At 57.3% G+C, this 26,305-nt stretch overlaps 9 protein-coding genes across 9 annotated transcripts; 3 read left to right on the forward strand and 6 right to left on the reverse strand.

Moving 5' to 3' along the window:
• Positions 1-270: 270 nt before the first annotated feature.
• On the forward strand, positions 271-1,363 carry SLS55_007433 (uncharacterized protein; the record flags this gene model as incomplete). Its single annotated transcript, XM_066778852.1, has 4 exons — positions 271-311; positions 392-811; positions 931-1,191; positions 1,255-1,363. 4 exons carry the CDS (start codon positions 271-273, stop codon positions 1,361-1,363), a joined length of 831 nt encoding a protein of 276 aa, XP_066631289.1.
• Positions 1,364-2,497: 1,134 nt separating this feature from the next.
• On the reverse strand, positions 2,498-4,948 carry SLS55_007434 (uncharacterized protein; the record flags this gene model as incomplete). Its single annotated transcript, XM_066778853.1, has 4 exons — positions 2,498-3,142; positions 3,428-4,288; positions 4,393-4,459; positions 4,929-4,948. 4 exons carry the CDS (start codon positions 4,946-4,948, stop codon positions 2,498-2,500), a joined length of 1,593 nt encoding a protein of 530 aa, XP_066631290.1.
• A 1,519-nt stretch (positions 4,949-6,467) lies between these two features.
• SLS55_007435 (uncharacterized protein) lies at positions 6,468-8,976 on the reverse strand (the record flags this gene model as incomplete). Its single annotated transcript, XM_066778854.1, has 3 exons — positions 6,468-7,578; positions 7,829-8,226; positions 8,866-8,976. The coding sequence occupies 3 exons, from the start codon at positions 8,974-8,976 to the stop codon at positions 6,468-6,470; spliced, it is 1,620 nt and encodes a 539-aa protein (XP_066631291.1).
• A 911-nt stretch (positions 8,977-9,887) lies between these two features.
• On the reverse strand, positions 9,888-11,090 carry SLS55_007436 (uncharacterized protein; the record flags this gene model as incomplete). Its single annotated transcript, XM_066778855.1, has 1 exon — positions 9,888-11,090. One exon carries the CDS (start codon positions 11,088-11,090, stop codon positions 9,888-9,890), a length of 1,203 nt encoding a protein of 400 aa, XP_066631292.1.
• Positions 11,091-13,529: 2,439 nt separating this feature from the next.
• Positions 13,530-16,577, forward strand: SLS55_007437 (uncharacterized protein; the record flags this gene model as incomplete). The annotated part of the gene is made up of 1 exon (XM_066778856.1): positions 13,530-16,577. One exon carries the CDS (start codon positions 13,530-13,532, stop codon positions 16,575-16,577), a length of 3,048 nt encoding a protein of 1,015 aa, XP_066631293.1.
• Positions 16,578-19,274: 2,697 nt separating this feature from the next.
• On the reverse strand, positions 19,275-20,902 carry SLS55_007438 (uncharacterized protein; the record flags this gene model as incomplete). Its single annotated transcript, XM_066778857.1, has 2 exons — positions 19,275-20,619; positions 20,685-20,902. 2 exons carry the CDS (start codon positions 20,900-20,902, stop codon positions 19,275-19,277), a joined length of 1,563 nt encoding a protein of 520 aa, XP_066631294.1.
• A 792-nt stretch (positions 20,903-21,694) lies between these two features.
• SLS55_007439 (uncharacterized protein) lies at positions 21,695-22,112 on the reverse strand (the record flags this gene model as incomplete). Its single annotated transcript, XM_066778858.1, has 2 exons — positions 21,695-21,729; positions 21,788-22,112. 2 exons carry the CDS (start codon positions 22,110-22,112, stop codon positions 21,695-21,697), a joined length of 360 nt encoding a protein of 119 aa, XP_066631295.1.
• Positions 22,113-22,891: 779 nt separating this feature from the next.
• SLS55_007440 (uncharacterized protein) lies at positions 22,892-25,316 on the forward strand (the record flags this gene model as incomplete). Its single annotated transcript, XM_066778859.1, has 6 exons — positions 22,892-23,765; positions 23,821-24,003; positions 24,058-24,407; positions 24,467-24,534; positions 24,589-24,877; positions 25,122-25,316. 6 exons carry the CDS (start codon positions 22,892-22,894, stop codon positions 25,314-25,316), a joined length of 1,959 nt encoding a protein of 652 aa, XP_066631296.1.
• An 84-nt stretch (positions 25,317-25,400) lies between these two features.
• Positions 25,401-26,208, reverse strand: SLS55_007441 (uncharacterized protein; the record flags this gene model as incomplete). Its single annotated transcript, XM_066778860.1, has 4 exons — positions 25,401-25,822; positions 25,878-25,945; positions 25,998-26,115; positions 26,166-26,208. The coding sequence occupies 4 exons, from the start codon at positions 26,206-26,208 to the stop codon at positions 25,401-25,403; spliced, it is 651 nt and encodes a 216-aa protein (XP_066631297.1).
• Between the last annotated feature and the right edge of the window lie 97 nt (positions 26,209-26,305).

A 26,305-nucleotide genomic window follows, 5' to 3' on the forward strand; every position in this document is an offset into this window, starting at 1 on the left:
TCCTTCGGTGGCTCCTGCCATGAGGAAATAGACAAGGACTGAAAGCACCAGGGGCGCATATACTGTACAGCGTCGTGCTTTCTCTTCTAATCAAGTGTTACAGTCGACGATATCCTTACGTCCCACTGCACTTCTACTCTAACTCTCTTCAACAATCCTACTCAGCATCCTCTCGTGCTCGATCCCCTACCAACAGATTGTTTACTCGGTATCATTGTCCTTGAATCCTACTTCACACCAATGAAGCTCCCAATTCTCTCCCTACTGGCCATGGCCACCGTCAGCCAAGCCCATCTCAAAGGTTTCAACGTGTAACTGGCCTCCATGTTCTCCCGTCAACCCCTCCTCCACCCACAAACTCATACTAAACCCCCATTTTCCTGCCCCCCAGCGCAGCAAAGAACCCCGACGGCTCCTGCAAAACGCAAGCCGACTGGGAAACCGCCTTCCGGCACCTGCAAGCGCTCCCCATCTCCAGCGGGCCCTTCAACCAAGTCCGCGTCTTCGCCTCGTCCGACTGCGACACGCTCGCGCTCGCGGTTCCGGCCGCGCTCGCGACCGACACGCGCATCCTCGCCGGCGTCTGGGCGGAGGACGAGGCGCACTTCGAGGCGGAGAAGCAGGCGCTGCTCGCCGCCATCCTGGCGCACGGCGGCGGCTGGATCACGGCCATCAGCGTCGGCAGCGAGGACCTGTACCGCAAGGAGGCGGATCCGCAGAGGTTGGCCATGCAGATTTACGACGTGAGGGGCATGGTGAGGAGCGTGGGTGTCGGCGCGGCGGTGGGACATGTCGATACGTGGACGGCGTGGTGAGTTGGTTTGGTGGTGATACTGCTGCTGCTGTTGACTTCTCCCGTTTTCTCCCCCCACACTCTCTCCTTTTCCGTCTGTTCTTCTTGATTGTTTCCGCTGATCTAGTTTGCCAAAGGGTCGATCCTGCCAACGAGCCTGTTGTCACCGCCGTCGACTTCGTCGGCTGCGACGCGTATCCCTACTGGCAGGGCGTCACGGTCCCGGAGAGTCTCGACACCTACTTCAAAGCCATCGCGGACACCAAGGCCGCCGTCACCGCGATCAAGACGGGCCTCGAGGTCTGGGTCACGGAGTCGGGCTGGCCGGCCACGGGCAGGACCTTCGGACGCAGTTTTGCTTCGACCGACAACGCGGAGGCTTACTGGAAGAGCGTCGCGTGTGCTTCGTAAGGCAGTCTCGTCCGATGGGTTCTAGCGCCGAGCTAATTGCGCGTGTATAGGTTCCAACAGCTGAACACCTTTTGGTACGCGTACCAGGACTACAACGACGAACCCAGCTTCGGCGTGTTTGGAGAGGACGGAAACCCTTTGTATGATTTGTCTTGCTAGAGCTTGGTAAGCTGGTGTATGGCAGGAGTCTGTCATAGCTGGAGATGACATGATCCATTTAATTGGCGTCACGCAAATTGGAGGCGCAAGGTTGGCTTGTTTCTTCTCGTTCTATCCTCTTGAAATACGTAGAATGGCATCCGACCCCTCAACTTTCATCACTGTCCGCTCCGCATGATAGCTGATGCATACACATCGAAGTAACTGCGAGAGGGAAGTTGAACGGTTAGTCAATACCAATGAAGTGTAAGGTAGTGGAAGGAAGTCAGGGGTGCTGCTCCACTTGAACACATCATCCTTACAGATGTGATATGTTTGGCTTCATCATGGAGTCACTTGGGGAAATAAGGGATAGTCTTCGAATGATCATGTTCGTGCTTGGAAGTGGGTTTATCTCCGGAGAGTTTGAATGTGAAAGCTTTTACAACTCCCGATTTCCAATTTGAGAATTACATTGAAATAGCTGAATGTCCACGAATGTCCACCTCTCCGCTTTAGATTCTTCCATTTATGACCTTCGCGCTGCCACGCTCTCGCAGTTCAGGGAAAGCCGAATATAGTCCCCTTTCTCGCGCTGACGGATGGAACGCAAGACTCTCGCCCAGTTATTCGCGTCCATTGTCGTCGGGCAGGGCAAGTCCGTCCAGAACACGGATGGAGGTACCATCCAGACCCACCTTTCGTGCTTGATGGACTGCACGCGCCAGTGCAGCCATGTCAGTTCGTTACAGAAATCTTGGTACGTGTCTGGAAACGCGATGTCGAGAAATTCCCAATACCGCTGCGTTCCGTTGCCTTTGGCCACATCCAACGCCACTCTGACCTGGATGCGCTCAGCGCTGGGCGTTTCCTGAGGCTGTGTGTCCTGAGTGGCATCTTGGTTGGTGTCCTGGGCAATTTCTTGGCTAGTATCCTGGGTGGTGCTCTTGGTGTCTTGATCTTGGGTAGCCATGATGGTCCGCGGGGATGATCGGTTGCTTTTGTGCTCTTGCATGAGCCATTTTAAACACAGGGGGACCACCTATATATAGCACAGTGGACAGAGTGTTTGACGAGATCATGATTATTGCTACGGACACAATCTGTTTTCCAAACCACAGCGCAAACTCGACCGGTGATCAAACCACGACAGCGCTAGTACTCCCCGGTTTGCGTCATGAGGGAGTCTTCCTCGGTTTGCGCCAGGGAGTTCTGTCCGGTTTGCGTCAGGTAGTTGCCCGCCACAGTAGTGCTATCCCCCCACGTCCTTCCCCCGCGGTTCCGGCTGTCCGGCTGATAATCACTGTCCTCCACCTTCACCCCCATGGACAGTTGGCCAGTACGCGACTTTCTCACCCGGCGGCCCTTCGCCTCCCATTCCACCATCGTATCGGTCTCGACCTCCCAACCTGGCTTCCCCGCCCTCTTCTTGATATCTTCCACCTCGATGATGATGATGTCCCTGCAGTCCCTTTGCTCCATCATCCTGAGCACCTGCTTCCAGTTGCTCTTCCTCAGGTGTGACTGGAACGGGGGGACGCCCGCACTGGTGTCCTTAAGCTTTCCGTGGTGATCGTGCGACAGCCACAGGATGTGGAAAGGGTAGACCGTGGTCCAATCCTCGCCAAGGAAGCGAGACAGGTCTGTCTGCAGTCGGAGGATGTGGGCCATGAAATCTTCGTAGCTACCCTCAGTCGAAACTTCGAGGACGTCCGTCTGCCAGTGAAGTCTGCCACAGACCGGCTTGTTGAAGTGGAAGGTGACAAGCACTCTCATGGTCCTGAACTGCGAAAGAAGTTGCTGTAGTAAGGAGCAAAAGAAAACGGCACAAGTAATTGAAATCTGTACCTTCCAAGGTCGTTTGGGAAGATGAACCCGTTCTCGCCCGAATAGATCGGAATTCAAAACGAGAGCGTGCGGATTGAAATCTTAGTGTGAACTCTATGCTTATATTTATTTACTCAATTTACAGAAGCCGTACATACAATTGGCCGTGAGTAGCAAATAACAAACGACGCAATCGTACTTACAAACAACCCGTCAATCATCAATCATCAATCAATCACGTTTCCATCAGACAGACACCCCGCCCATTCTCCTGCTGATCTCCTCCGTCCCCGTGCTATCCTCCCACTTCCCACCCGTCCGCCTCGCCAACGCCCGCCTCAGAATCCACTCCTTGGCGCTCACCGCCCGCTCCTCCCGCTCCCTCCCCAACACCTGGCCCGTCTCCCGCACCTTCTCCTCGATCCGCTCGCTGCCCTCCAGCACCCGCAGCACGACGTCGTCCTCGGGCCGCGCAAAGTACACCAGGCTGTAGCGGGTGCAGTCGGCCTGCGCGCCCGGCGGCGGCGCCACGCGGTGGATGTTGGAGCGTAGGATGCCGCTCGTCATCTTGACCAGGGCGTCGCCGAGGTTGACGATGGCGTGGCCGGGCAGCGGCCGCACGTACGCCCACGTCTCCTTCGCCGGCTGCTTGCCCGTGGTCGTCGTCGTCGACGACGTCGATCCCACCGTCACCGCGTTGGCGCTGTCTCTCCTCTCCTCGCGGTCGACCATGGGGACGCCGCCTGGATCATCGCCCTCGGTGGCGGCCACCGGCTCCATGCCCGGCGGCAGCAGCACCTGCAGCCCGCCGACGCGGTTGAACAGCACCGTCACACTGCCGAAGTCGGTGTGCTCGCCGAGCGCGACGCGCGCGTCGTCGCGCGGCTGCGGCGGCGCGCGCACGAAGCGCACCTGGTCGCACGACGGCGCCGTCAGCCGGTGCAGGGCGGGCAGCGTGCCCGCGGGCAGGCCGAGGCGGGCGTCGAGGATGCGCAGCACGAGGTTGACGAGCGAGTGCGAGCCGCGCATGAAGGACGAGAGCACCGGCCGGTGCGGGCGCAGCATGGCCGGCGCCGGCAGCGGCGACGCCGAGCGGCCGAGGATGTCGTCTTTGGAGGTCTGGTGCCACGCCAAGGAAAAGGCGGTCAGTTGGGGGGAGCTTGGCGGATGTGGTGGGTGGGGTGGGGTTGGGATGAGGGTGAGGGTGAGGGGGCAAGACGTACGTTGTAGAACTCGTTGCGGTCTTTTGTGCCGTCTTTGTCGATGATGCCGGCGCCGTAGCCCTTGTAGCTGTAGGGACGGTTGTCAGCGCATGGTGTTCTCCTTCGACAGGGGCGTTGTGGCCAAGTGACGCCTCGGTATAGCACACGGAAACCACGACATGCACACCCAGGAGATAAGACTGAGGAATCACTCACCCAAAATAGCTTCCCTGCTCACTGAAATCATACTTCTCCTTCTCCTCCACCGGCAATTCGAAGAAGCCCTTCTGCACCTCGAACAGCGTGTCCGCATCCTCCAACAACTGCTCGCCATCCACATGCACCTCCACCTGTCGCGAACTCCTTCTCACCGCGCCACCAGCACCGCCGCCACCTCGAAAAACAACAGCCTCGTCGACATCATCATCGTCGTCATCGTCCTCAATCTCCTCGGCGCGCAGATCGATGTAGAAGAACCCCAAATCGCAGCAGGCCCGCCATAGCGCGTCTTCCTCGTCCTGATCGCCGTGCAGCAAGCGGGCGAGCGATATGCGCACGAGCGGGCAGGTGGGCACATCGGCGGGAAAGGGCGGGATGTCCGGGAAGGAGGAGAAGGGTTTCGTTTCGGGAGGAGGCGGAAGAGGGCTGCTGTCGCCGGGGAAGGGAGAGGTGTTGGAGGAGGGGTCCAGGGATGGTGCCATGATTGGATGGTAGTGGTTTGCGTGTCGTGCTAAGCTGGTTTGCGTCTACTCCTGCTTTCTCTCGAGGTGGTTGCTTGGATTCGTTTTCTCGGCGAATTGGGAGAAGATAGAAGCAGAGAGTAGCTGGTAGAAGCGGGCTCGGGATTGCCTTTGCGGAGCTAGAGGGACTAGCCGGGATGTGGGGAGGTGGCTCTGCGGCTGCTATTCTGTTGCAACGTATGTACCTGAGGAGGAGCGAGTCGCGGTGGTGTATGTACTGAGAGGCAATGGCACAACCGGGCCGCGATTGGGGAAGGTAAGCCGAGAAGGGAAGGAGGTTGAAGATTTGAATTGAGATGGAGAGCAACCCACAACCGAAGCCAGCGGCTTTTAACGACAGTCGGAGTTAGCTGCGAGGATCAGCGCGACAATAAAATCGGCCGCCCGCTACACCAGAAGAAGGCGCGCAAGCCACCACCATCTCAACACAATCCTACCACACCGACGTGTGCTGGGCCCCGCCCTGCCCCGCACCAGCAGAAAAGAGTTGTGCGGCGCTCATCGGATAAGGCGTCCCGGCATTGCCCCAGCGGCGATTGGAGGGAAGGACGACAGAGGTCGGGATGGTGCGGAGTGTAGCGCGGTCTTAGCGGCCGAGTGGATAACGCCTCTCTTCCCGCTCTTTTTGCGGGGAAGCCTTCACCTGCCGAGCCATCGCCCTTACATAATCCGCCGACTGGCCTGCGAGATCTGGAGCTTGGAGGCGCGGCGAAGGACAACACCACGGATACGTAGCCAGCGACGTGGGATCTGGCCTCCGACGAGCCTCGGTGACGCGCCGCCCCTCCAATACGTGACGTCGTCATCACGAAGATCCTCCGCAGCGGTGAAGGGATGGGCACTGATGGACAAGCACGTGCGCCCTCACATGACAACCACGTCACTGGCCAATGGCCCAAGAGGAAACTGATTTTAGAAGGCATCAACTTCATTAACTATCCACAGGCCGATCGTTTCCTGCTGTTCCCATCGTCGCATATGCTTCGTTACAGTCCCCACGTCCAGTCATTACCCCATGGGCAGCCGACTAGACAGCTGCCGGAACGCCGTGCAGAGATTGTTCTTTTGTCTTAAAGGAATGAGCCAGAAGAAGCACCGATCGAAAGGAGGGAAAGGCGAGCAGCCAAGAAGTCGGGCCCAAAGACGATGCTAAGTCGCCGTCGTTTGGCAGCATGGGCCCTCTGCTCCTATTGATGCAAATCGTAAAAGGGTGTATGAACACAAGTTGAATGATATCCCGGTTCAAGATGATCCAAGACTCTTATCTAGAAGTTTGACGAGTCGAAGCCTGCCTCGTACGTCAGCATGAGTCGACGAGCATGCGCTATGGTGACAAGCTTACCATTGACAAGACATCTACAGCCTGGAGCCGTGGACGACCTTGTAGTCGACGACAAGCTCGGTGCCAGAATCGCTAATGACGAGAACACGGATGCTGCCGCGACCGTCATCGAAGGCGTCGGTGAGCTTCTTAAGCAGACTGCTCTGGTCGAGCACAGGCAGGCCCTGCTTGATGTCGCCGGTCTCGGTCATGGCAACGACCTTGCCATCCTCGCGGATGTCCAGGACGCGGTACTGCTTGAAGACCGGGCCGAGCATGTTCTGCACGATGACCGACGGGCCCGGGTTCGAGATGAAGCTGGACTCCTCATGGAGCTGCTTGGTGAAGAGGTCAACACCGAGGTAGCGGTGCTGGCCAGTCTGAGCAGACGTGGTGATGCGGATGACCTGGCAAGGGCGGCCCTGAAGGATCAGGAGGTCGCCAATGCGGATGTGGTGGCAGGGGATGGTGATGGTGTTGGCGGAAGACATGGCGCTGGTGCGGGCGGACTCCGTGTAAGAGGAACGGACAGGCCTGGGTTCGGGGAAGAAGGCGGCGGAGGGAGGAGGCGCGGCAGCAGAGGCAGACACGCGAGACTTGGAGGGAGCGGTGTAGGTCTCCTTGATGACTACTTCTTCCTTGTCGGAAGGGTGGTCGTGCTTGTCGTGGTGGGAGTGGTGGCTGTGGCCGTGGATGGGGTGCAGAATGCGATCGGCGGCCCTGTGAAGACCGTGACGGAAGCTGTGGTAGTGACCTTCGTCGTCGTAATATCCCATGTCACGCTTGTGCTTGGGCGGATCAGTGGTCGTCCGAGAGGTCGTAGACTCTACTCGAACCGACTGGGGGTAGCGGCTGTCGGCAACCTCGGGGGCGCGACCACCGTGGCGGGACTGCTCCTGCGCAGTCTGCGAGAAGCGGGACTCCTCAAAGTCGCGACCGAAGCGGGACTCGTCAGCAATGGGACGGGTGCGCTCGCGGAAGTCACGCTCAGTGGCGTCGAGCTGCGACTGGGCGAAGGTGTTGGAGGGGCCGTGGACGGTGCGGTAGTCGCGGTCGTAGGTGCGCTCCTTGAAGTCGTTGACGTCGTAGGTGCGATCCTTGACGTTGATCTGGGCTTCGTCGTACCGCTGGTAGGGCTCTTGGTAGCTGTGGGTGTGGAGGGAAGATGTCAGTGACGATCAATGGCGGATGAGAGGCAGGCAGGTAAGGTAAGCGAAGGGAGCTCAGCTCAGGTGGGCGGCCGGGCCGCGAGTGTGGGCCATACGCGAACAGGGTGACGAAACCCGGCGCCCGACCGATCCGAGCGGAGCCATTGGCGGCCTATGTGCTGGCAGTGCTGTGCGTTTGTTTTGGGGCTTGCGGCGGAGGGCCAGGCAGAAACATGCACGCGACTTACCGCTCTCTCTCGATGTCTAGCTCGTAGCGGTCGCGTTCAATGCGCTCGCTTGGAGGGTAACGGCGGTCGTCGCGCTCGTAGATGCGGATGTCCTCTTCGCGGCGACCGGAGGGTCGGTGGCGGTCCTTCTCGTAGACGCGGACCTCTTCTTCGAAGCGTTGCTCCTTGCGACTGGGTGCGGCAGAGGGGGCTTCGGAGGCGGAGTAGCGACCTTCGTGACCTTCCCGTCCGACGCGCGAAGCCTTTTCAGAGACGTGAACTTCACTCTCTACCTTGACCTGAGAGTCCTCTTCTTTGACAGCGTCACTCCGATACGAGGACGGGAAGACACTGAAGGGGATCGGGACGCGAGCTTCAAAGTCCAGATTGACTGGAGTCGGGCGTTCCTTCTTGAAGCCCTTCCGAACCGGAATTCGAAAGGAAGACAAGAAAGAACTTCTTGGCTCCTAAGAGGGGATGTGAGGAAGATATCTCACGGGCGGGGGATGAAGAAGGTGAGGTCTGGGGCAGCCAGCGTCACGATCTTATGAGCTTGCTCGGGCGCCGAAACGTAAGGGTGTGCGATTGGCTGCAGGCGCGGGAGGCGGGAGCGAGTGATGGAGACGGAGGGATGAGTGGTAGCGAGGAATTGACTGGGCTGTTGAAGTAGGCCGACGAGTCGGAAAGAGGGCGCTGGGTGCGAAGTGGGTACGGCGAGGGAGCTTAATGCACGCGGCTGGCAACGCGCAGGGGCCAGCGCCAGCGATCACAACAGAGCTATGCCCAGACGAGACAGCTTTCCCCAGCCCCGCAGCCGCCCACTGGCCGCACGCTGCCTTTGCATGTGTTTCCAGGCACGCTCGCGACGCCCGTCTCGCTGTTGCCACACCAACATCCGAGGTCTCTGCGCCTGCCGTCCACCGCGACAGCTCGTCGTTCTTTGCGGTGGGCAGTGTCGCGCTGTGCACAATGTGCGCTGCACAGGACAAAGGGCGGCGTGCATAACGCCAATGCAATAAGCACACAGATGCCGCAGCCGCCCGCATGAAACGACGCACCACGACGGCACCTTGCTCTACCCGGGACGCCGGCCGCCCGCGCGATCGTAGACAGCCCTCGCCGCGACTCCACCGCTGCAGCTGCTCCCGGTCCTCGTGGTGCTGCGCCATTGGCGTGGACTCGCAGCCGCTGCCAAAGTCGGCGCACGCTGACGCGCTGGGAGCTCTGACGGCAAATCCGTTAATCATGCCCACAGCTCCCCAGCCTCCAAGGCCGCACGATCCGCTCGCCATTGGTCGCCGGGGGCACCGCGATGCCTGCGCGGCTGGGCGGTGGCTTGCAGCTTGCAGCTTCTGCGACTGCTCTCCACGCAGCGCCGCACCAACGGCCAACAGGCCCGCAGATGGCTGGCACCAGCTCCAGCCGCCAACCTTGGCCTCACCCTCACGCATCGGTGACGGCGTGCTGCCGGGCCCTCGTCCGCCGCTGCAGGCCCCCAGAACGGTCGTCTCTGCCCACGCAAACGCCATGGTGCAGCGCGCCTAGCCGGCCTACCCTGCGGTCCAGAAGCTTCTCAGCTCGCAGACCGCAAGGCGTGCCCCCTGCACATGCGATTTTGGGTGCTGTTGCATGTGCAACCGTAAATAAATCACGCTCGCTCGACCGACCCATTAAATTCGGAGCCGCCTGCCTCGTCCAAGCGAGCCTGTGTGCCGCCGCCGGCCGAACGACGCGTGTTCTGGCCTCTGGCCTCGCTTGACGCCATGAATCGCCGTCCCAGCTCAGCTGAAAAATACGAAAGATAACAACCACGACTGTCCGGCGTCCTCAGCAGCCAAACTTGCGGTAGTGCCGCTCAGCGCGCCGGCCCGCTCTGACCTACAGCAGAGATCTCAAAAACACGTGCGAAGCTTCTGTATTGGACTGGTTGCCGTGGAATCTTAGGTGATGTCTTGCTTTGCATACCTAAAACCTACATCCTCATTGCGTAGTAATATCTCAAGGTAGGGTTGGCGTCTAGGTCCCCAATGTCGTTCACCACTCCCAGATCTGCATCGGGTCGGCCGCATCCGAGCTTCTCCTACAAGCTCGTCACAAACCTCAGGATCTTCTCAATGACCAGTTCCGGTTGCTCTTGCTGGGGCCAATGGCCGGCGTTATCCACAAAGGAGACTCCCCTGAAGTCGCTGCAGCTTTCGGGGAAGTTCTCCAGTGCTCCAGGCACCTGGTGATTTCCCCAGTCGGCCTTCCCCGTCACGAATGTGCTCGGAACGTCAATCTTCTTCCCCGCAAAAAGCTGGAGATCTCGTGTCTGTTTCGCGTCGGTCTGGCACCGGTACCAATTGAGTGCGCCTTGGAAACCGTTTCGCTCCCATTCGCCCACGTACACCGCAAGCTCCTCGTCTGACAACCACTTCTTGGTCGCACGTACGTCTTCGTTGGCCATATTACAGGACACAACGTCAGGCATACTGGCCGAAAGCGGCATGACGTAGTACTCAGGCATTTTAGCCAGCTCCGATGCACTCCACTCGCCGAGAGGATGTGGCTTGTTGGCTGCCCAATCCGCACTCTTAAGATGGAAGTATCCCCGCAGAAAGGCATTCAGCCCCTGATGTGGATTGTCCCAGTCCTGCGCCGCTTGTGCCGTACTGTTGTACCGCTTGTAGTGCATTCGGGGCGGATCGAGCGATGCGAGGTCGGTTTGAATGTCTCGTCCAACAATCGTATCTCCTCGCGCTTGCTCCGATGGCGATAGGTTTGCAGTATTGAATGGAAGAGGCGGGGGAGGCTTGAACGGATGGCTCATCATAACCACGCTCTTGAACACGTCAGGTCGCATCAACGCACAGAGACTTGCACTGACAGCCCCGAAGTCATGGCCAACGACGCATCGAACCTCTGTGTACCCAAGAGCGGAGACCAGCACCAGCATATCTCCGACCAGCCGAGTCATGGTGAACTGGGACAAATCAACGGTAGAGTATGGCGAATCATCCCAGCCTGTCGTTCGCCCGTAGCCACGCTGGTCTACGGCAACTACGTAGAAGCCAGCCGACGACAGTGGATACATGACTTTGCGCCAGGAATACGCAAGCTCAGGGTAGCCATGCAGCAAGAGAATGAGGGGTTTGCTGCGGGTTGGGTCGAAGCCAGCCTCCAGGATGTGAAAGGAGAGACCGCAGGCAGTGTCCGGAATCTGGCGCGAAGCGATGCCTTGTGGAAGAGGGAGCGGTGGAAGATTGGCAAAGCCATCTGCGGCCCTGGCTTCAGGTAGGGACATGGTAGAGTCCGAAGAATTAGAAGGGAATGAAGCAAGGAGATGATTCAAGTTGTTGGACGTTGTGGGGTTGTTCAAGCCAAAGCAGCCTCGCCGGGCGGATTGGTCGTAGACAAAGGTCAAGAGAGCCAGCTCTTTGGGAACTTAAATAGAACAAGCAGTTGCAACGGAGCATGGCAAGTCGGAAAGGGAACTGCGGGGAAAGAGAACGTGCCTAGGGCAAGACCCTGACAGGCAGAGCACGCGGACAGGGCAGGGAACCGATCTGCATTGCAATCATCCGCATTGGTCCAAAGCAGCAATCCTCAGCGCTATGTATGAGTGGCCTGTGGAAGACTGCGCACAGTCCGCAGAAGACTGTGGGACGCACCAACTCCGGTGTTCCTCTGGGTTCCGAGCAGGACGACTGGAATGAAGTGCTCAGTCATCAGAGGCTAGACGGTGACTTGTCACGACGCTTGCCTGTGGCTCGAGGGCGGCGCAGTAGCGCCACCGCGAAAGACTAACTAACGCTACGCTGCTCTGGCGGGTCCTCGTCAGCCCTCCCGCCCGCCAGGAGCGTCATGCTCATTCCTCGTCCACGCAAGGTACCGGTACAGGCACAAGGCTGAGCGTGCGCGTGTCCAAAGCCGGGCGCCGTAGCGGTCGTGGATGCATGGCAACCATTCATTCGCTCCAAAGGGTCTCGCCTGGCACGGCCTCCAATGCGTTTCAATAATAAGATGCTGGGATACCTAGCCCAACGAACCACCGCGTCGCCGGCGTCATTTTTTCTTGCCCGGCGCACAAATGCCGTTAGTGACAGACGAGCACTGCCGTAAAAGTCATTTGGATGGGCGTCGACGGCGGTCCGGCCGCTTATGACGACACGGCCAGTGCTTGCACCCTTGGTGACGATCCTGGGGCGCATGCTTTCCTTTCTTTCCGGCGAGCCCACTTCAACACCACACGTCGCCGCTGATCGCCCGCCGAGACCCTCTCCTCCACATCCGCTCTCCTCTGCTCCGCGCCCCCGTCACTCGCCGTTTCAAACCTTTGCGCGCTGCGTGTCCTCTGCGTTTCAGCTGCGGCTGCGTGTGTCAGACGAAGCGCCGGTCGCGTTCCACTCCTTTAGGGCGTCCGCTGGCGCCTGTCCAGCACATCCGTGTCCCCCATGACATCAGCCCGCTGAGCCCTTGCTTCCACGACACCACATCCTACGTCCCGCGGCTGCTATGACTAGCTAGCAACGCTCCCAAACAACCTCCGCCCATCATGTTTAGGTCGCGCCGGCGCGCGACTTCGAATCCGGTATGCGCCGCGACCCCGAACCGCCCTCCATTCGCGCATGCGCTTGCCTCGAGACTGACCCAATGTGCTGTGTAGCCTCCAAACCGTTACACCAGCGCCCCGACTCCGACAGCTGCCCTCGCTGCCAGCCAGGCATTCCTGAAGAACGCAAACTCCAATGCCTCCCTCTCCTCGGCCGCAGCGGCTACGGCCCTGCGCACCCATAGCCCCTCGCCGGTCTCAGTCGGCAGCATCCAAACGAAGCGCATGCAAAGGAGGGGATCCTCGGGGAGTGCCGCGAGTGCTCCTGGGATGCGGCGACAGCCCAGTTCTGGGTCTATGAGTGAGAGGACTTTTCGTTCGCCGTCACCGTCGGGGAGGGCAGGGGCGCCAGCACCTGTGGATGCTAATGCACCTCCAGTGCCGGCAATCCCAAAGGACCTTTCACCAGCTTCCAAGCACAGACGCGCCGCGAGTGAAGCTGTGATAGGATCAGGCAAGCCAAGGGATCAAAGCACGGGGGTAAGCCCTGAGTGGGCGTCACGTAATTCTCCGGATGCAAAAGAAGGGACTCAGAGGGGGTCAATCAATTTTTCACGACCTATGTCGCCTCGGGACACCCCTCCATCGAGTCCACCTCCTACCAAAAAGGGCCACAGTGGGTGGTTTACCACTCCGGTCACAAGCGACCAAAAGCCTAGGCAGGACATCCGCACGACAGCGCCCATTACCCCAAAAAGCTCGAGCACAGGCGCAAACGGGTTGGGACTATCGTTACAAAATGCTGCGAATGCACCAGTAGCCAAGAAAAAGAAAAAGAAGGCAGTTGGCACAGAAGGGCGCCATCTATCGGACGGAGGCATGGCTAGTAAGCCACGAGGGGGCGCTATATCTCCGGAAAGCTCCCCATCATTGCCAACACAATCACCACAACGTTCAGCTCCAGCTCCAGCTCCAGCTCCGGAGCTTCCGCCGAGTCCCCAGAGCCCGCATAGCTCCGTCTTGTCGGATAGCTCGAGCGAGTCCGAGGCCTCCGCGCCGCAAACGAGGCCATCACCACTTGTTAGGCAACCGTCGGTTGTCATGGAGAATCCTGAGGTTGAAGAAGAGGCGGAGAGAGCTGAATTGGGAGGCCGTGCTGGGGTGGCATCCGAGGTGCCGACAAAAGCGACAATGTCGAAAGAGCAGGAGCAAAGAACAGCCAGCCCGCAGAACGAACAGCGCTTGGGCCGTGATGCGGATTCAGAGAAGCTGAAGCCTGGTACTGGACGTGCTAAAGGTCATGAAAGACAATCCTCGCTTAGCCCAGCCCGGTCAGCGCATTTTGCTCCAACCGCCGTGGACATCTCCACTGGTGTGAAACACCAACCACCACCAAGATCCATATCGCCCGCGAAATCAGCATTGAAGCACTCACCCTCGTCTTCAATTCGAACCGGCTCTCCTGTTGCACCTCATGCAACTGGACGAGCTCAATCAGACATCAGTTCGGATGCTGGATCCTATGACGGTTACAAGCCCAGTCCTCGCAAGAAGAAGGGCGTCCGAGTTAGCTTCGAAGAGAACATTACTCGAGAAGAAGATTCACCATCTTCTCCTTCCTCTCCTGCCGGCTTAGAATCCTCTCGCTGGAGCGGCCGCACTCTACAGGGTATGGACGATGACCTGGATGATATCATGAAACCCAGACCTGAATTGCCCTCCTTTGGAAGCATCAGAAGAGAACGTCGTCCTGTCGGCGAGGAAATTGCTGAGAAGGTTACAGAAACTATCCCATCGATGTCGAATTCAACAAGCACCATGGCCGAGCCTCTTGAGGCTTCAAGCGACCACGCCGTCGGTGGCGTTTTTGCACGGGATCTTGAGAACAAAAGACGGGCCAAGGATGGAAATGATCCACTTGCACCAGAAGTCACTTCTGTGCATGGCACCGGCTATGACTCGGACGACACAGCATCGAGCATGGATGAGTCGGAAACAGCAAGCAATCACGAATCAACAGCCAATGGCGTTGGAAGCGGCGGGAATAATCTCCCTGCCATCCCTGAGAAGAAGTCAGCCGAGGCTTCGCCTGCTCTTGATGTACCTCCGGTACCTCAAATTGCGGTGCAGCCTGCAACGCCAGGGACGGATGCTGAAAACCAGGAGCCTCCGTTTGAGATGCCTGGCGGATGGTCAGACCTGGAGGACGGGTCGGGAGACGAGAGTCTAGCTGCTACGACTGCTTCATTGGCATCGCAAGAGCATTCCGATACCACTGACCCAGCCTACGGTGGACAGTTTCAAGTTTTCTCTGCAAAGGATCTTCAACCGGTCATGTCACACCAAAGCAGCATGGACCGCTATCTCAATCACTCTGCCGATGAAGGCTCAGATGATGACAGCGAAAATAGCAGCATCTACAGTGATGCCGCTGAAGACCTCTCCGAGCTTGAGGGTGGTTTCGCGTCATTAGATGCTATAGTCGAAAGCCCCGTTATTCGACCGCCCTCAGAGATTGAATCTGCATCACCTCCAGAGAGCCCGATTGCCGACAAACAAGAACAACAGCTCAGTCATCCTGAGGAAAAATCAGCTGCAACGCCAAGCCCGATCGATACGAAGCGGGTAGAACAAACAGACAAACCTGTCTCAGGCAAACCCAAATCCAAGCCTAAAGCGACCGCAAAAGCGGCAGCGCTTGAATATGATGCGGCACCGATTCTCAAAGCTCCTAAGCCGAAAAAGAAAGCGACGGTGGTTCCTGAGCCTGTTTTGGTAGCCGCTGGACCTGCACGGAAAGCAGCTCCATTGCCGCATGCACGCGAAGCGCCACAACCGAAGAAGCCAGCTTTGAGAACGAGTATGCGTACGGGTAGACCCGCAACGGAGCAAGACGGAGCGTCAGTGCCACCTGTGCGGAAATCGATGCGGACGTCAATGCGGGATGCCCCTGCGGGTCTCGCAATTGCCCGGTATAGCGAGCCTGCAGTAGTCGAAGCACGCGAGCCAAAAGGCGCGCTTCAGAAGAGAAACATCCCGCTTGCTTCGACGAAGGCTGCCCCCGCGCCGAACCGACGAAGCGCGCCTGCGGGCATTCCGGCTACCTCGAATCGCGTATCAAACATGCCTGCTCTCGGCCGTTCCCTGTCCAATGACTCGGATGCGTCTGACAGCAGCTTCAAAAGACAACGCCGTGCATCTCCGTCTTATGCGGAGGGCAGATACTCGATGCGGCGGAGTATGCGTTCTGGACCATCACCGAGATCTCACGCGCCTGCTGCTGCTGCTCCAACTCTGCGAGCAGCTCCGCCTACCGCGGCTGCTGCACCCCGGTCCTCGAGACTGAGTATTCGGTCATTGTCCCCGACCGGCTCCCTCTTCGGCAAACGGAAACCGATGATCAACAACCAAGAGGCCTCATACCCCACTTTACGGACACAAGGTCCGCCGCCTGCAAAACCATCCAGATTTTCCAAAGGCAAGGCTTCGGATAAAGACTCACCTAAGTTGGGTTCATCGCGCTTCCAGTCGCGCTACGAAGACTCCAGCGATGACGAAGATGGTGGCAGGCTGCCAACCTTCCGTTCCCGTTTCGCGGATTCAGATGACGAGGACGATGTCACTGATCTCCCGTCTGGACTGAGACCCGTGAGGGGTATCCCGCGACGTGCTGATGATGACGGAGACTCGACTGAGCTCGAGGATGAACTAAGCGATACGGAGGGCCCGTCATCACCACCTCAGAAGGCCAAAGGTGCTGCGGTTGCCACCAATGGTAACACCAACGGTGCAACAGCAGAGCTCAAAAGTTCTTTGCGCGAGGGCAAGTCAGCCACGGATGTTCCAGTTAGCCCAATCCGCAAAGAGAAGCGTGGGTTTTTCGGTCTGGGCAAGAAACGTCGCGACTCTGCAGACGTGCCCCCAAAGACGCCTCCAGAGACCGCCGCCCCTGGGGCGGCTAGCTCGCCACGCGCTAAGCTTCAGCGACGCGATTCGCATGGCCGTCGCACATCAGAATCATGGCCCCTTCCGCCTGCAATTCCGGACGAGGACCCCAGTACGGCGGCTGGACGGCCTACGACTTCTGACGGCTCGCCAACAAGACCGCGCCTTAGCAAGCGACAGAGCACTGGAGGCGAGACCGCCGAATCAGAGCCAGCAGGCAACGTTGCCATTGGGCGCAGCGGCAAGAAGAAGAAATTCCCGATGCTGAGAAAGGCGTTCCGCCTCAAGGATTGAGGAATCTAAACGTAATTCGTATCCCCGGCCTCTAAACCGCGGTTAATCTAACTCTTCTCGGCTCTGCATAATTGCAATACATCTGGAGTCCGGGGCCATTCATTTACATTCAGACTTTTGTTTAATGTGTTCGATATCCATGTCTTCGATCATTTCGACTGTCGTCCTCTCTTTACTTTTCCTTTTTCTTTCTTCACCACACCTTCATTTTTCTGCGTGGCGGACGGAGACGGAGTTCTGATACCAAAGAGTGGGCATCTGTTGCGGGATTAGACGAGTGGTTTGGCGCTCTTCGCGAATTTCTCCTTTATTTTCTGGCAAACCGCCGTCCGCACCTGTCGCTTTCGAAAGCGTCGTGCTATTATGCCCTTTCCTACTACCTCATCATAACATTACGTCTTTCCTACATTTTTCTTTGCAATAATGGACGGGCTTCTCATATGAGGCCTGTAATGTTTTTCTTTCCGAGCTTTCCTAATACCCGCGAAACACACGATACCCGCGGATCCTGTCCCTCGCGCATGAAGGACTGCTGTTTCCTCTTTTGCTTTTTCCCTTTATTTTTTTCTTTGGTTTAGTTCCTTGTTGCATGTGTCATGGCTAGATACCGAAAGCTGCGCGTGGCTTGCAGCTGCTGAAATGCGAATTCCCGAAAGGGTCATTGTGCCCGATGTTCTACTTGCCTTCTGGAAGTTCGTTCCTTTGGTGACATATTTGATGTTTTGAATGCCTTTCTAATTATTTGGGCCTTTGACATCAAAGATGGTTCCTTGGCCAACCAGCTGCGTTGATCGTATCCCCATAAGCATGCATGCCACGCGAGAGGCTTTTCATTGAGTGGCAACTTCCAGCCTCCATTACACAGAAAAGCCACTTCACGCAGGCAGTCGTGGATATAGCTGCATAGCCCCGTTCTGCAGCCCCGCCTCAGCCTCGCTCGCACGCATATAACAAGGCAGCCTACTCGCACAAAGCCGTTCAGGAGACCATCAGCCTCAGCCTTGCTGTACCACAACCAGCCCATCAACTCAGCGACCATGGTTAACGCTTTCACCCCCAGCTGCACCCTCCCGCCCGAGGGTACGAATTTTGCCTCTACACCACCCGTACGCGGCACCCTCGACATCGTTTGGTCCTGCCTGAGCATCTTCGTTCTTTGCACGTGGTCGGTCTACCGTCCAAATGTGCCGAGTCAGACCGAGCCCCAGAACAAAAAACAGACGTTCAGAAGACAGTGTTATCTCCTGAAGCGCCAGATGATGTTCGCTCTCAGAATGCTGTTCGTTCCTGAATGGGAGATGTCTTCTGCCATTGTGCAGTTGAGGTCAGCCCTTCACACTTCCAAACTCGCGAAGAAAAACGACAAGGCATGGTCTCTTGCCGACAGTTTTCTGCTCGATATGGGAGGTTTTGCAATCCGCTTCTCGGACGCCTTGGGGACTCCGCGAACAGTCTCCGGTGCTCCCGCACTTCTTGACAGCATGTCTGGAAATACTGCAGAGGGTGGTTGCACCGATGGAAGGACTGAAAACCGCGCCAATGGGGTTTTGAGGGCTGTGGAGTCAGCAAAAGTGATAGATTCAATCGATGCGTCGAACATAGATGAGGGACCATGCGAATATACGTGGCGATGACTGTTCCGAGCTTAGGAAAAGGAAACTGAAAGCATGGGGCCATACGGACTTTGTCTGTCCACTGGAAACCGGGCCGTTGTCAGAGCGACGATCAAACAATACCTGGATGAACAACGCGAGATTCCAAAAGAATGACAGAGGTCGGCTTTTTTTTTTTCAGTTCAATGCGTGGGTCCTCAACGGAATCCAAGCAGAATTTGCAGCACAAAAGGGTATAATCGAACATATGCCCCGACTTTCCACGGCAACCTTAAGTGCTTGGGATAGAGGAAATATCCTCGTCAAATCTCTGGCCATCCTCCAGGTACTATGGCTCATCGCGCAGATTTCAGTTCGGGCGTATAACAACCTTCCGTCAACGCAGCTCGAAATCCTAACGCTTGCTTATGCTGCATCTGCACTTCTCATCTATATACTTCTTTGGGAGAAACCACAGGAAGTCATGACCTCGAAAACAGTGGAAGCACGCAAATTTGCCACAGCCGAGGAGTTGGGACGACTCTTCAAACTAACCCCTGACGATTCCTGGAGCTTTCGATGTACACCATGGATGTCGACTTGTGCAATCCATCCTACTGGCCCTTCTGGAGATGGCCGATTTCGCGAACAAGCCATAGGAGCAGTATTTGTTGCTTTCGTCTTTGGGTCAATCCATCTGATCGCTTGGAATTTTGCATTCCCAACATCTGTCGAAAGGCTGCTCTGGAGAATAGCTTCGTTGGTGACAGCCGGCCTTCCAATGGGCACCTTCTTCCTACTTTCTTCTTTTTGTTCTTTATTCGGACAGGCTTCAATAATAAACGATCTCGTCAGTGGTCTTTTCATGTATGTAATGGCAGGTTTTTATATACTTGCGCGATTGTTCATTATGGTCGAAGCATTCCGCACGTTATGTTTCCTTCCGGCAGAAGCGTTTCAGTCAACCTGGGCGACGAACGTACCACACATTGGATGAACGGTTTTCAATGCCTCACTAAGATAGTTCCAATGGAATTACATCTCTGCCACACAATCACGTTCTCTCCCCTTTACAACAATCCAGCACACCGCCTCAGCAAAGCCTCTACGCCGTCTGATACCCCTCCGTCACCCAGTCCAGCACAAAATTCGACTCTTTCAAATACGCCCCCTCCTCCGCCCTCAACCCCGCCAGCGTCCGATTCCGACACCCCTTCTCCACCGGCACGCCCCGAAATCTGTCCTCCACCCAATCCAACCACACCCGCTGCCCCGCATACATCACCGGCACATGCGTGACGCCCTCAAACGTCACGACCTCGACCGCGCTCTCCGGATTCGCCCCGCACGCCCTCCTCGCGCTCTCCGCCGTCTGCGCCGGCACCACGACCGGGTCCTCGGTCCCCTGCAGCACCAGCAACGGCGCCCCGCCGACGTCCTCACCCACGTAATCCGTCGCCTTCGCAAACGCCCGCGCCGCCCAGTGCCCGGCAACGTCCGGCCGCACCCATTCGGTGTCCCCGACGCTCGCGTTGCCGTCGAACAGCTCCGTCGCGACGCTACTGCACCCGCCCAGCTCCCGCAGCAGCTCGAACCGCGCCAGCCCCGCCGGCGTGAAGAGCTCCCCCGGCGCCACCTCCGGGTACAGCGCGCGGATGCCCCACGCGACGTACGCGGCCAGCGCGAGCGTCGCGGCCCCCGGCGCGTTCAGGAGTGCCAGGTAGTTGGCGCCCGACGGCGCGGGCGAGCCGGCGACCGCGCCGAGGTAGCCCGGGAAGGCGGAGGGGGGCGCTTTGGCGACGGCAGCGGCGGCGGACCACGCGGCGCCGCCGCCTTGCGAGTGCCCGACGACGACGTGGTGCGCGGAGAGGGCCGGGAAGGCGGCTTGCGCGGCGCGGACGCCGTGGAGGATGTCGAGGGCGTGCGAGGGGTTGGAGAGGTACGGGTGGAGGATGCGGTTGGGGTTGTCGGCGCTGGCGGCTCCTTCTTCTTCTTCTTCCTTTTGGTAGGAGGAGGAGTAAGAGGAGGAGGGATCTGCTGAAGCGGATGACGGGGCGGGTTTGATGGTGGAGATGCCCAGGCCGGCGTAGTCGGGCGCCACGACGACGTAGCCCTGTAGCGCCATGGTGTAGGGCCCGGCGAACTGGTACCAGAGGTTGCGGATGTGCGAGGGCCCACACTCGGACACCACGCCGGACGTGCCGTGGCCCCAGCCGATGACGGGGAGGCCGGTGATGTTGGGGAAGGTGCGGGGGAGGTACGGCCAGAGGACGTAGGCGGAGGCGGGGATTTTGGTGCCGTTGATGGTGGTAGTTTGGTAGATTATCCGTGACAGCGAGACGGCGGCCGGGAGCGTGTAGAGGGAGGTGTTGGTCACGTTTTCGACGGCAAAGACGGTTCCGGCGGGGATGGAGGAGGTCCAGTTGATATTGCTGGGGAGGTGGTAGAAACTGTGTTCGGATACGTACGTTAATAAGGATGCAGGGAGGAAGTGAAGAAGGGATGGTTGACGAACGGGTCATCGGTGACGGATGGAGTTGCCCAGTTACTGCGCTCAAAGTTGAGTGCAATCTCGACATTGTTTGCAGTGATGTTACTGATGCCGGCTTTGGCGATTTGCTCGGCGGAGAGCTTGTAGGACGAAGCGAAATCCTGACATTGAGGCCCGGGGATGGCGGAGATCTGCTGGCAGGCGACGAGGGGCGCGAGGAGGACAACCGTCCACCATGGCATGGTGGGAGAGATCATTGTTGTACGTTGATGCCAATGCACTATGCCCTTCGCCTTGCACAACACTCTATTGGCGGTGAGCTGTGGGCCTTCCGCGGTGACAGACACCAAATCCGGAGATGTTAATGCAAACGAGGTGCAACTGCTGACCAATTTATAGATGTAGTAGGCTTACGCCAAGACACAGACCGACAAGCTCGAAAAGGCGGAGACTGTAATTAAGACAACTCATTTCCTCAGTAGGAACTAGTGCAAAGGCGCCCCGCACCGCCGCGAGGCAGCCGCACTAAAAGACCGGCTGTGGGCCATGACGGGATTGGGTGCGGTACTTCGCTCCTCCACAACCAGTCTACGCAGGTCCTGTTATTCATTCGTTGATTCCGGATCCCAAATAACTGAATTAGTGAACTACCGGGAAAGTAGCGATGATCGTACACCCCGCACAACCTGGGCCTTGATGCCTGAGACCTGTCCGCATCTCGTGCGTGACTGTGGCGCAATCACGTCGTACAACTCTGTAAAACAAAACAAAACATTCATTGGATATATGAGATTGACTGCGCCCAAAATGCCCCATTTGACGATGACTTCATTGAGAAAACGCCGCCATGTCAAGGATGCCGGCACCAGCACGCCTTAGCCCCCACGTTGCCAAAAGGAGTAAGCCGATGTCAGCAGCGTTGTCGAGAGGCCGGGGCTGCATGCGACTCCTAAGTAAGTAAAAGAAGCCCGTCCAAAGGGCGTTGTAGCAGTGACTTTTTTTCTCTCTCAATTGTGCGCTCAGCGGACTGATGCCTAGCCCATCAGGCGGGTTGCATTCATGCGTGGAGCTGCAGGCAAATGTTAGCCCTACAAGGGCGCACAACTCGCAGCCTTGGTGCTACGTACCGGAGGACAGCAGGTCGACGTTCATTGGCCTCTTGGGTGACGAGTTGCGGGACGAGGAGCGGGACGAGGAGGGCTCAGAGGGTGCCTTGCTTTGCTCGGCGGCCTCCCCTTGCCTTGCGCGAGACTCCTCGTGGCCGTCCTCGCTTGCGGCACGACGTGTCGGAGGGTGGGGTTCAATGATCTGGGGGCCACGTTCCTTGTACAGGGTGGTGGATGAGGAATAGACGGAGGAGCGAGGGTTGTAGGCGTAGGAGGTGGGCTCGGCAGCCGTCAGGAAGCTAGCTTCGAGGGAGCCGTAGAAGCGGAAGGGCATCTGGGGAATCATGGCGGCGGCGTGATTGGACGAGATGTGATGAAGACGGATTGGATAGAAAGCTGGTCAAGACGGAGCGGGCTGGTGTCTGAAGCAGAAAGGCAATGCTCTCAATCCGAAGGCCATTATATACACTCTGGCGCATGTTGCTCAAGCTGGGGTGCAAAGATAGGTGTTCCAATTCTGGACGCGGACCCACGCACGATGGCGCTCAGCTGGGTCAGTCAGCAATGGCACACCGCTGGCGGATTGCAAAACGTGCGGCTACGATTCGCCAGGGGTGCGGAGAATATCGAGGCTTGGTGGTGGTAGGGCTGTGGTGTGTAAGCAGTCTGGCGGCGGGCTGAGGGCCAGTGAGGCCGGCATGTGCGGGCCGAGCGGGAGCTGCCCGTTTGCCTGATGGCTGTGTCTGGGAGCGTGGATGCGATACGCGTGCTGTGCTGTGCTGTACATGTAGCTGTGGCGAAAGCGGCCAGTACTTTGCGCTCAGCGGGCCTAGCAGCCTGGCAGCCTGCGGAATATACGGCGGACCGCAGTCACAGCCCGCGTCGTCCGATCCGCCCCACCACTGCGACACACTCCCCAACTCCGATCGAATTCCGTGCGTTGCAGATTGCGCTGCAGGATTCCCAGCCCCTGTCACGCAATCGCCGTCTCGCACGCTCGAATCGCCTCCTCCCAGCGTTATGTAGAGGCCGACCCCGTTTCCGCTTCTCACCCTTTCCGCGTTCTCCTGTCTCTCCGTCTCCTGGAAACTCCGTCTTGAAACCGGGACACACTGCGACATCAACATGACTCGATTCTCGATACCCAAGCAGCTCAACAGAGACTTTGAGACCCCCAGGCTCAACCCCTCGTATCGTCGGAATGGGAAGCTGCAGTCGTGTGAACCATGCCGCAAGGGCAAACTCCGCTGCGACCACGTTATGCCGACCTGTGGCCGATGTGCACGTCGCAACAAGCAGGACCAATGTGTCTACCACCCCGCTCCCTTGACCCGTACTCGCTCTGCTGCCACTCCCCGCCTGTCTGGGTCTGAGCCTGTGCTCAGCCCCCCGCAAACCGCTTCCCCGGAGGCCGCCTCTCCTCGTACTGCTCAGCTGGACTCCCGCACCACCCCGTTGCCCGCTGTCGATGATGATGCAAACGAAACGGAGCTCCAGTGTATTGCGTCGTCGGATGTACGTCACCATGCTGGCTTCCTCGGATCCACCAGCTATTCCGCTGTCCTGACTGAAAATGAGGGTAGCCTGGGTTTGGGCCAGGATGAGACTGCCTGTCATTCCGGTGCCAACCCCAGAATCAGTCCCGAACACGTCCAAAAAGGCGTCGAGATACTCAGTCTTCTCAAGGACATTCCCATCTTCGAGCGCTACATACAGCGATGGTACACCGTTACTCAGGGGTTAATCACCATCGAGCCTATCATCAAACAGTGGATGGCCTCGCTATGGTCCGAGTATGCAGAGGTGCTGCAAGATCAGAACCTAGAACAACTCAAAAGGTTGTCAGAACACGTCTGGCTCAACACCGACCAGAAGCTGCGGAGCGAAAGCGTCAAGACATCTCGCGAGTGGATTGAGCTGTCGACGGCCAAAAACATCCGGTGGGAGGTTGTGGGCATCATTTTGTGTCTGGTGGGCGTGGTTGCCACAACAATGCCAGGTAAGCTCGGCTTTACACCACACACCTACCCGAGACAAGACTGACTCTTTGTCAGAGTGGGACCCGCTCTTGGCCTTCAACCGCAGGTACAAGAGCAAGAGAAGCTTGATCGTTGCCATGTACCGAGCTTCCGACACGTGTCTGAAGTTTTGCGAAGAGACATGCATTCCAAACGACATCGGCATGTGGCTCATGTATGAAACCAACTTCATGTATCTCTTCTTGCATGGCGATTCCTGTAAGCTTCTTCCTCAACATAAGACCAAAGCTTATTACTGATGCGGGTTATTAGGCTATGATAGCTGGCAGAGATCGGGCCGGATAATGAACGCTATCATGGCTCTTGGCTGGCATCAAGAAGTCAACTCAAAGGATCTGCCGTTCTTCCTCGTGGAAATCCGAAAAAGACTTGTCGCGTCGGCCTTCGCCCATGACAAGTGGCTGTCTGCTTTCCTTGGCCGGCCGCCCCGTCTCAGCTACCGCTATTGTGTGGTGCATCTTCCCCTGGACCTTACTGATAAGCAATTACTCTCACACGGTCCTGACCTTGAGGCTGCGCTTGCAACTCTTGACAGTGAAGGCTGGTCCAAGGGCACACGGGTCCAAAGAAGGACTTGGACCCGTGCTTGGGTGCAATATTGCGTATGTGCATTTTCTTTCGGCTCGATCAGGAACGTATACATGCTGATCTTATACTCTAGACAATTAGGGAAGATATTCTGGAGCTCTCTATGGGCGCACAAGTAAGCAACATTGTGGAAAGGGCAAGGTAAGAAGCTGGGCTTAAGCACAATCCTTAATTTGACTGACAATGACATCGCAGAGAAATTCAGCGCAAAGCAGAGCAAACATGGGACGCACTCCCTGCGTATCTCCGCCAAGAGCCAGAACACATCTGGAACAATCAAAAGCCTCCTATCGAGTGCCTCTACCTTGTTTTCATCCATATCGAACACCTCTACAATGAATTTCTCCTTCAGCGGGCGCTGATCAAGCGAGCTGGTGCAGATACGAGGGACCTCCTGCAGGTGGCGGTCAGATTACTCGCGGACATCATCACGGTCGCTGGGAAGCGGGAAGTCCTCGGCGAGTTTCAAGATGCCTACTTAATGGTAAGCGGTCGTCGATCATTTCTTATACGATGCCTCTCCTGACAATCATGCTATCCAGCTCTCAAGCCCTGGCCTCCCGGCTGCATGTGTTGTTGCAGTCGAGCTTCTTCGCCAGGAGCAATATCCACACCAGCCCATTTCCTTTCCGCTCAACCGATCCCAGACCATCCAAGACTTGAGTGTTTTTGCGAACGCTCTTGCATACGTCCCTGCAGATGAGCCCAGCTCCTCGATATGTGCACAGGGCCGGAAATTCATCAAGCGTATCCTGGATAAGATCCTAAGCCCAGAATCGCGCAGCGATGTTCACATGGCAGATAATGGATCGTCGTCGGTCAATGTTGACTTCTCAATACCGTTCTCCGGAAACGACGCCGAGTTCATGCCCTGGCTGGAAAGCGTTGACTGGGACAGCCAGAGCTGGACCATGTTCAGCTAATTGGGGATGTATTTCATTATCTCGTCAAGCAACGGGAAAGCTCCGAAGACGTCTTGACGGTCATCTTGTATTGCCTCCTACGTCCTACCTCCTCGACCGTTCGGCCGCACTTTCTGCGAGCGACGCTGATCTCTTTGAATGCGTGTCAATCTCGGTTATGACAGTTATACCACCACTTCTTTGATTTATCAGAATGTCCTCGTCGCTGCCTTGGCGTTTGGTCTGATCCATCCACGTATCCATGACTGAGCCGCCGATAGACGTTTCATTGAGACCCATCTTCGTCGATCCCTTCTTGCGTTTGTTGCTGTTGTTTCCCATGTTGTCAAGGGATATACCCTGAGCCGGAGTACCTCCACTCTCACCTTTGTCGTACGGCTCGTAGCCATCGGTGCTACTCTTACCCCGGATCTTGTTATAGAGAGGTCGGAGCATTGGCATGCAGGCGGTACACAAGGTGATGCAGAGCTCGGTAGACGACCACAGAATTGGACTAACGCTTTCATCTATCGAATGCGGCCACTGTTAGTGCAGGCCTTTCAAATGGAACTCGGAACTTACAAGTATAGTCGGATCTCCCTGATAGGCGCTTCAATTCAATGGCGCGGACGATACCGGACGCTCCAGCACTTCGAGGGATCAGCTTTGCTACAACGTTAACCTGCTCCTTGATATACTTACAATACTCCCAAACTCATAGAGATGCCGATGAGTTTCTTCTCCTTTTTCTTCATGTTGAGGTTCCAAAGGATCGCCCATGGCAAAAGGGCCAGCACGAAGTCGCATATTACAGAAGTCACTGCGGCAAAGTCAGCAAACCCATTCATCTTCCAAGTATAGCATACTGACCTCCGACACCAACAGAGAGATCGGTGAACGCTTCGGTACCCATCCAACAATTGGCCTCCAATGTAGGGTTCCAAACTGCTGCGACCGGATCGCATCGTATGAAATCAAACAATGCGCACAACACGCAAATGATAGTCACA

Source organism: Diplodia seriata (assembly GCF_021436955.1).
Source record: "Diplodia seriata strain FDS-637 chromosome Unknown scaffold_7, whole genome shotgun sequence".
Lineage (NCBI taxonomy): Eukaryota > Fungi > Ascomycota > Dothideomycetes > Botryosphaeriales > Botryosphaeriaceae > Diplodia > Diplodia seriata.